Source organism: Ascidia mentula, chromosome 2, assembly GCF_947561715.1.
Source record: "Ascidia mentula chromosome 2, kaAscMent1.1, whole genome shotgun sequence".
In the NCBI taxonomy this organism is placed as follows: Eukaryota; Metazoa; Chordata; class Ascidiacea; order Phlebobranchia; family Ascidiidae; genus Ascidia; species Ascidia mentula.
This window is the reverse complement of record NC_138567.1, coordinates 8,497,057-8,506,490: the sequence shown is the minus strand read 5'-3', so window position 1 is coordinate 8,506,490 and position 9,434 is coordinate 8,497,057. Positions and strand designations below refer to the sequence as shown.

The 9,434-nt window shown below is 37.4% G+C and overlaps 2 protein-coding genes across 2 annotated transcripts; one reads left to right on the top strand and one right to left on the bottom strand.

Moving 5' to 3' along the window:
* Positions 1 to 100: 100 nt before the first annotated feature.
* On the bottom strand, positions 101 to 2,233 carry LOC145888680 (uncharacterized). Its single transcript, XM_082979487.1, has 3 exons — positions 1,876 to 2,233; positions 1,228 to 1,535; positions 101 to 962 (listed from the first exon to the last, which is right to left on the bottom strand). Exons 1-3 carry the CDS (start codon positions 2,017 to 2,019, stop codon positions 512 to 514), a joined length of 903 nt encoding a protein of 300 aa, XP_082835613.1. The 5' UTR covers positions 2,020 to 2,233; the 3' UTR covers positions 101 to 511.
* A 1,559-nt stretch (positions 2,234 to 3,792) lies between these two features.
* On the top strand, positions 3,793 to 9,429 carry LOC145890732 (golgin subfamily A member 5-like). The gene is made up of 12 exons (XM_082981878.1): positions 3,793 to 4,386; positions 4,571 to 4,804; positions 4,894 to 5,062; positions 5,385 to 5,498; positions 5,902 to 6,008; positions 6,324 to 6,430; positions 6,510 to 6,677; positions 7,009 to 7,236; positions 7,439 to 7,588; positions 7,934 to 8,106; positions 8,199 to 8,262; positions 8,573 to 9,429. The coding sequence occupies exons 1-12, from the start codon at positions 3,801 to 3,803 to the stop codon at positions 8,678 to 8,680; spliced, it is 2,208 nt and encodes a 735-aa protein (XP_082838004.1). The 5' UTR covers positions 3,793 to 3,800; the 3' UTR covers positions 8,681 to 9,429.
* Positions 9,430 to 9,434: the final 5 nt, after the last annotated feature.

Below are 9,434 nucleotides of genomic sequence, written 5' to 3'. Positions count from 1 at the left end.
ACGTTCTACCATGCGCACTACGCCTGGACACCACGCATATATCTGAAGTGAAATAACGACTTTGATACACATGGCAAAATATCGTGAAACAGAAACAAGAGTATCCCACCATCAGCCGTCACAACTATGGGTTTGGCAAGGATTTTAACAGTATGTATAGCACAGTACAATGTAGAAACAATCTTTGAAAAATTCTTGATGGCCTCTAAACTAATGTGGAGCAGGCAATCACATGACATTTAGTTTAGTCGTTCACAACCCTGAAGTTCACGGACGCCGAACGGAACCTTCAATAAAAAAAATTAGGCAAATTTCCAAACATTCCTATTTCTTTGATAAATTCCTATGTTGTTTAAAGAAATCTATAACTTCGCTCGATAGACGTCCAGCTAAATTTACTCAGGGGTAAAAATACTTGATTGTATAAAATGCGTCCGTGACTACAGAAGGGTTGCTAAGCACTGTGTTAGTAAAACAAAAATTCACAATTGTAAAAGTTTATGGCAGTGAGTCAGTGAAAGTCGCTCCTATTTTGGCGCGTTCCTTTCGTTATAGGGATAACAGTAGTGGTCAGACCCTTCCGCCTTGGAGTCACCGCAATCTCTTTGTCCTGAAGAAATCTATCGGGCGTAACCGGAAACGGAAAAGTCACATTTATGGGGTTGACTGCCTTAACTTTTCTATTGCCGGTGGACGGTCGTCGCATGGAAGAAGGCCTTGAAGACGAAGCGTGGGACAAAACACTTGAAACGTCCGAACGATCATCCGGAAGTTTTGTCGTCACTTCCTGTGGCGTTTCTTCGTATTGGGTGGACGAGGACTTTCGTTCCGGTTCGACGCCGTTGAGTTTGTGCGAGTAAGCGCGTATTCCCGACGAGTAGCCCCTGATGCCTTCGTCCCCGCCATCCCCACCATCGATCCACGATACCCGTTTGCGCAGAGACTCTTCTACCTTCCTTATCCTGTGCGCAACCGATGCAAATTATGTATCGAGCTAAAACTTAGCAGCGAATACTCAGTAACATTTAGCAGCCTAACAGTCAATCAAAGTCGTTCACAAACTTGATATTTGAGAATTGATATAGTGGAAAACAGAAAAGGCCAATTATTCAGAATCATTTTGCGTTACTAAAGTTCATTAGTTTTCTATACTCATTTATTCAAAGTTTCACAAAGTGAGCATAATAGCCTATAGTACGTCTGTCGTTGGGTTATGTCATCTTTTACCTTGTCATTGTCGTTTGAAACTCGTTGATTCTCGTTCTGCTCATGCATGCCGACTTGGCTCTCACGCCACTCACAGCGTCACCTGCATCTGATCCCGACCAACTCATATTCGGGTCTGAAACCATGTAACTGTGGTTGGCATTGCCGTCCCCACCGAAGCGGAGAGTTGACGTGGATCCGGCGGTCGCTGGCCTCAGCCTTGGGCGGTCGTGTCGACCAGCCGGTGCCATGGAAAGGGAATTTGCACCAGAGCTTGTTCGGAGGAATCGAATGTATTTGCTAACTTGAAGCTTCTCCTTTTCAATTACCTATGAGAAAAGTAAAATTACAGGAGTTTTTTAGAGTATACCAAATCCTGGCTTCATATATGATCGCAATGAGCAGTGCAAGAATTAAGTCTGTTTATTAACCACTTAATAAATCTATAGGATTTATTGGCATATTGGACCAGGAAAGAGTAAGAATTGAACTTTTTCAGGTCTGACAATGCCGAAATTATGCATAATACAGCCATATACTACAAAAATACTATGGGTCCACACCTGGCATCTGAGAATGTTTACATTAACTATCCGCTTGTCAGATATTTGTACATGCACATGTAATTAGAACAGATATACAACACTTTAAACCGTGTGATTCTTTTACCTTGAGCTTTTTCCGAATGTTATTTTCCAACACGTCGATCTGGTTCATGTAAGACCGTGATTGCATTCTGTTCATGTGATTTGCTCTGTCCACCCTTGTAGAACGCCTCTTCATCGGCGGGGTCTGGTCACGCACTTTGTTCATACTTCGTTTTCAGGCGGTTTGTTTCGTAAATCAGCTTGCGACTTACGATCTCGTTGTTAATAAAAGCCCATCGTTGTTTTCTCGATCGGGTTTACAATGCTGGTGGGTGGGGCAGGAATACCTGTACTCGACCTGGCACTCTTCGTCAGTGCGTTAACAGCTTTAACAGTGTTTGGCTATACAACTTACTACTTAATGTCGCCACTGTCAACCAAAGTAACCGTTGTTACACCGATTACCACTTCACAATAACCGTAAATCATTTTAAAGTCGTCCTATTTAACCTTCCCAAATGCCAAAACTCACATTTTCCTGTCTGCGTCTGAGAATAAACGTATCCCGTTTCCAACAATCGCAAACATTTCGAAAGAGTTTCTCTGATATTTCATACCGGATTTTCGAGAGTAAACTGTCAACACAATTGTATCCATTTGTTTTAATGTTTAGCAAACAGTTGGGTGTATAGGATTTCGCTCAAATGACCTTACAAGTGTAATCAGAAAAGAAAGGTAAGTGCCCTTTATGTAATGCGTAGGATGTTCTCATAATATCACGTTGCACCTTTGTTTGTTTGAAATTAATATATTGTATCCTTTTATATGTCTATTGTTGTGTATTTTAATACGTGAAGGCTACCAATGACCCACACCGCCTCATAAACCTGCTCTGTCATATAAATTCATGTTCGTTCGACATAAACCACAATGCAGGGATCAATAAGCATAGGCCTATGAATGAACAAACGGGAATTAGCTTTTCTCAATGTTTTAGCAACAAATTGATTTTTGGTCAATTGCAGCCACCCCTGCTGTAATGTTTGTAAAACGTCATAAATTAAGATTTTTTTACCAACAGGAAACTCTCTGAAACGTAGGCTACATCCTGGTGAACTTTAACATGACGAGCCAAAACATTACTGCAAACGAAAAACGATACATAGGTACTATAACTGGCAAAAATAATTTAAAAAAATGTGGTGGGTTTGCAAAGGTTGCATATTTTGGTATGTTCCGACTTCTTTTTAACATAATAGGTATTCTTTAAATGATTTAGGAAACTCGAAGTGGTTCTGGTTGCTGATTTACTGGCGTAAACACATGACAGATCGTATAAATTCTAGCGTGTGGCCAATGCTGTGTTGTCGCAATGACAATTTGCTATTCCAGGCAAAGCGTAAATAGTACACTTTTATCGAAGAAACTCCACAAAACTATCAATTAAAATGGGAATAAAACTTTAAGATCGCCAAGTAACAAACTGGCATAAAATTTAATACAAACGCTGTTTGTTCGTATTCTTTCTCGCTGCAGTCGCAAACCTATTTCGGATTTAGAAAGTACTTCACGTCAAATAAAGAGAATAAAAATCATGTGATCAAAATAATACTATACTATTAGTCGGAGTTCAACTAATTTAATAATGCATTCACAATGTTTATTTTGGGACCTCCGTTTGTTGTTCTAAACGTCACGCTCTGATGCATTTTAATTTGACGTTTTGTTGTGACATCACTGACCTAGAACGAAATTATTTTACAGATATGTTTGTGCATAAAGTTTGTTTGGAATAGAAATGGCTTGAATGTTAGAGACAAACGTGTGAGTAATAGTTTGCAATGAATTACTTTACGAATGACAATGTAATGTAAATGGTATTAAAATTGCTGACGTTTAATGGTTTAACAAAAGTTTCATTCCTGTTTTTGTTTTTATTTTAATTTATTTTTACAAACCATATTTATTTTGCTTCTTTCATTAACAAATTCTTAGACTTTGTCAAACATGTCATGGTTAAACAACCTAAGTGATTTGGCTGGCAAAGCAGAGCACTTGCTAAACAACATTGACCAGTCTGCTGCAGTTGCAATTTTAAAAGCTAAAGACAACGCTGATGGAAGTGAGGAACCTGCTGTGCATCCTGATATTTCCCAATCTGAGCCATTAAATGCTAAAGGGGAGACTGCCCCAAAACCAGCCACATTATCGGAAGCTACTAAAAGTCCAAATGTGAAATTTCCAGGCAAAAAGCGAGAAGTACCTCGCACCAAAGACACAACATCTGACGATGCACTGTTTAAGTTCCTAAACAGTGATAAAAAGGCTACAAAGACACGTACACCATCAATGACACCTGTGAACAAAAAAACTGTCGCCAAGCCACCAAGTGGCACAAGCAGTGTATCGAACAGCCCAGTAAAGCTAAACTTTGACAAAAATGAGGTACAAGGTGCTGCCCCACCAGTCCCTGCATCATTGGAAATCTCAAGAAGTTCTAGTTTTGAATCAGATCATTTGAAGCTAAATACCAAAGTTCCAGCTGACAGTGGTTCTAGTTCATCAGAACCACATGAAACAATTTCCGAAGCTGGTAAATAGACATACTAAAATGCTCTGATTGTAACAGCTGTTGGGAAATTAAAAAAAGTTTTTGTAATTTACCTCCTAATTTCTGACTGCCCAACAAAACCGTTTATCCTGGTGCTTTTAAATCAAAATTTTTATGGGTAAAAACTTTTTGCTTACCATTCCTCAAAACATTCCTTGTATTGCAGATGTCATGACACTTCCCACTGACTCAACTGCTTCTGAAAGTGAGTTTGAGATGGTTGGAAGCACAGCTGCCGCTTCGTCAGATCGAGATACTCCCGAAAGTGGGGAAGCTGTTTTGCCAACAGTATCATCAAAGCGGGACCTGGCAGTTGAAAATCGGCTTCTTAAAAATGAAATGTCGTCGTTGCATCAGGAGTTAACTCATATGAATTCAAGAAATATGAAAATGAAAACAGGTACATGCAGTATGTGTTTTGTTAAGTGTATAACAATATGGTGGATTAATGGCTACCAGTGATGAATTATTAATGCCTTTTTAATATAGACTATCAAAGCTCGAACAGTGAAATTCGAAGTCGGTGCGACGATTTGACAGAAGAGCTGAAGGTCAAAAGTTCACAATTAGTTGCTCTGCAAATGAAACTTAGGGAGTCAGAAAACTTGTTGATCATGGAACAAGAAAACTCAGAGAAATTGCAAAACAACCTTGATCGGTCAGTGTTGAAAATCAATGCTAATGATTATCCCCTACAGTAGCTAATAAAACGAAAGTAATTCCCAGTTTTAAATTACTGCAATTACCATGAATATATTGTGGTGGTTAAAAAAAAATGTTGCCACTAAAAATCATTTTGTGGGTGACTTTCAATCACGCTGGCCTTAACAATAATTCTGACATATAAAATGCGTGTTAAATAACTGCAACTAATTTGTAACGATGATGCAGAATTCATTTTGGAATAATTACTAAAACCTCGTTTTGGCTGAATAAACTTGATATCTTCATTGCATTTTCATCTGTTACTCATTCTTTAGAATAAGGTTAGACCAGAGTGAAGGTTCTGAAATGCATGGAAGAGCCATCGATGAGCTGAGGTTGCGGCTAGAGGAAACAGAACACAATCTTGCAATGGAAAAAAGAGCACATAGGTTCGTTGAATATTGTCACATTTAAAACCAAGCATCCCAAAACATAATACTTAAGCCACATTATATATAATAATATATATATATATATATGCCAAATTAAAAGTTTCCATAGTGTTAAAAGTTAGGCAAAAAACTGAAGGATTCCTTTATTACTTAATGTAAAGGACTCTCCATGTATAAACTATTGTTTTGGAATGTGAGTGTTTGTCTTTGTTCTACCATTCAGAATGTGCTGAAAGAGCTGGTGGCTTTGTTGTTATACAGACAATAGGCCTTTTTCTGTTTGAAATTCGAAATAAGTGGTGGTCAACCCGTTCACTTGTACCTGGAAGTCTGTAGAACTTCAGATGTTGTTTATTTTTGATGGCAGTGCAATATATTTGTGATGAATTTTTTTTTTAAGTGAGACGCGGCAAGAGGTTTTGCAAAACAAAACACGCCAGGATTCTGAGGCGAAAAAGATTGCTGAGTCCTACCAAAAATCAGAAAGAGATCGCCAGTTTGAAAAAAGTAAATAATAGTTACATACTTGTACTGCATATTGTATTGGTATCTTGAGATTTTGTATAATGCTGTTATATTATACTGGTGTTATGTGTAATATTTTTGTCATTGTTGCATTCCATGCAAAGGTAAAATTAAAACAAGTATTGTAATAGAACAAGTGCCCAAGTTATCAAAAAAATTTACTGTTTAACAATAGGTTCACCTACTGCTTTGCAAACATGACATGCATTTACTTTTAAACATGTCAATTGTTTTGTTGTGGGCATCAATTATATATGCTGGACCATTTGTGCTAAACCCGTTATGGTATGTTTATAGAGAGGCTTGACCAACTGACAGCAGAAACCAGGACATTAAAATCCAATTTGTCTTCAAGTAAACAGGAACTTGCTGATTATAAACAAAAAGCAGCCAGAATTCTTCAGGTATATACTGTGAAACTTATATTTAAACAGCTTAGAATTATTGTGGATTTGAACACTTATGTTTGTTTTGTGTTGGCAGTCAAAGGAAAGGCTCATTACAAGCTTGAAAGGCACCGGTGAAGTAGAAATGACATCATCAACCATCGCTTCTCTGGAGTTGGAAGAGCTCAGACAGGACAGGGATGTTGCCAAAGAAGAAAACACATCACTTAGAATTGAGATTCAAAATTTGAGAGCGGAATTTCAGGTTGGTTAAACAAAATGTGTTTGTTATAACATTTAGCTAAAATAATAAATGTAATATAAGAATAAGATATTTGATTTTAGGTGTTTCAGTTGTAAGTTATTTGTGCAAAAAAACAGAATTCATGCCATGCTAAAAGTTTAATTGTTAAATGATCAAAATATTTAACATACGTTCCATTATTTCTATCAAACAACAGGCTTCGAATCAATATCAGTTGGTTGATTGTAAACACTTTTTCGCCTTCCCATCGATTTTGCCTTCGTGCAAATTCTGGTTCCTAATTAAATAGAATCTATTCATATTTTCCACATTGTTTTTATATTATATCCAGGACACTGAACAGCAATACCAACAAGAAAACTCAAGCCTTGCACAAGAAGTTAACGACCTTAGAAGTCGCATTGATGAAGATTCAAGATCACATCGTGAAGTGCAGTCAGAGCTTGTGCGTTTGCAAGAGGAGATGCGTCAGGATCGCGATGAAGCCACAAGATCACGGTCTAGCATGCAAGCCCGGCTCAAAGACAAAGAAATGGAAATCGACCGTCTCCGAAATCAGGTATTACCAAAATATTTGGGCTGTTTTTCTGGAATATACTTACATTTTAGCTGAGGCAAAGGCCCAAAATTTTACAATATCTTGTCCATAACATATGATTATTGTATTTATGAACGAGGCCAAAGTATACTTTTCATGGCTTAAAAGGCAGCAGTTGTATATTTTATATGAACAATGAACTAAATATGTGTTATTTTAATAGCTTATGATCAAAAGTCAAAGCTCACCTCAGGAAAGTGAGCTTGAGTCAAGGTTGAGGCAGCTAACGGAGACAGTGATTCAAAAACAAGCCATAGTTGAAACACTTTCTGCTGAGAAAAACTCGTTACTGGTGCAAATGGAAAGAATGGAGGTTGGTTTTTGATTTCTTTTACCACATAATATTGAGCATCGGGAGATAAATTGCCAAAAAAGTGCGATGTTGATGCGTCTCCATACCATATAGCCGTTTTTCACAAACTTTTGAACAAACTGCATACATTACTCATTTTAATCATAAGTGTCAGCAGTTGGAACTATACATAGGAACTTTAGATACCATGGAAGTGGACACAATGACTAATGGTGGATGTAATTATTTTTATACTGCTATTAAGCTGTCATTCCAGGCATAACCAACAGCTTTGCTCGCACTTGACATTCATTGATCGAGTAGAAATGCTACTTTTATTATTTTTAAAATTTTTTACACTTGTAGGGCCAGATTAAGACACTGAAACAAGAAGGCAACCATGTTCGCCTAAATGTTGATGCTGATCATTCAAACCATCAGAGTAATACCTCGTACGTCCCTGAGTTCAGTATTAACGGCTCAGAACAAGGTGTTGTCGGCAAAGTACGCAAAGCGGCATCTGCGCTGGATAGATTCAGGTAAAAGTTTGCTGTCGTGTGGAATTTGGCATTTATATAGAAGCACAGCTGTTTATTCTGTACTAACAAATGCTTCACTTTCTGTGTTTCAGCATAAGACTTGGTGTATTTTTGAAGCGTTATCCACCGGCAAGGCTTTTCCTTATATTTTATATGGTGAGTACTTTATAAATGGGATAAGTGTTGATTCCAATTTCAAAATTACTTGACGGTTACTTAAACAAAGCCACCTAGAACATTTAAAGACTACATAATAAGCTTGCCTTTATAGCATTGTTGAAGCTCAAACAACAGGACACCAAAAATAAAAGCAACAATATTTTCCAACCTTTATCTTTGAAACTAAGGGTGCATGGTACCATTGCTTTTACAACCACACCAGATCATTCGAAATACATTTTAATTTAGCATTTACCAACCTGCAACATCCAAACTAAACTATAAACAACATTTTTTGTTTCACTAGTTCCTGCTCCATGTATGGGTTATGATTGTGTTGCTGACATACACACCAGAAGTACACGGCCAGGACTTCGTGGGACCGAGAAGAACAGACCTGATGGTTGGGTGCTGATAATGTAAATGTCAGTCTGAGTAGTAACAGTATTATGCAGTTCCAATCCTTACCTGGTCAATATAGCATGCTGTCCATGAGTGAATGCAAAACATAGGAAAGTAAGCTATGTTTGGTGAAGTCTGATGTCAATGGTTCTCAATTTTACAAACAACAGCTTGTATTTACGCTTGTTCTCATCTTTATTTCTATCCTGTTGTGTGTATTCCTTGTCCGCCAGTAAACACTACATTATTTTATCCCAATACTCTTAATGTTGGTTGTATTCTTTTGGTCATGTCTTAGGGGCTATTCTTTTTTAATAAAGTAGAGCTTTATTTAAAATGTGATAGTTATGCTAATACTGTGATGTACCAGAGACTTGTTGTTACAATGTAATGCAGTTAATGAAGCCTGTTTGTTCAAGTAACATTATTCATGTTAGTGCTGGGTATTCCATTTACATGCTGATACTGAATCTCACTAACACCCAACACTGGTGCATCAGTTCTTTGTGTATATACAGTACATATGTCTCAATGCAAAAGCATTTGTTTCGCTTAACGTGTGTGTAGACTACACAATTTAGTTTTTTTTCGGCTGTTTTTGATAATAGGTTTAGATGTTTAAAGCCTTTTCAAGTAATTTTATGACCAAGCGGCATATATACACTTACAAAAGTTGTTTTGTGCAATAACACATTAAAATGTTATGTATGAAGCATCCAATGTGAATTCGTGCTTTACAATGTACGGCTCTTTTATTGAATACATAC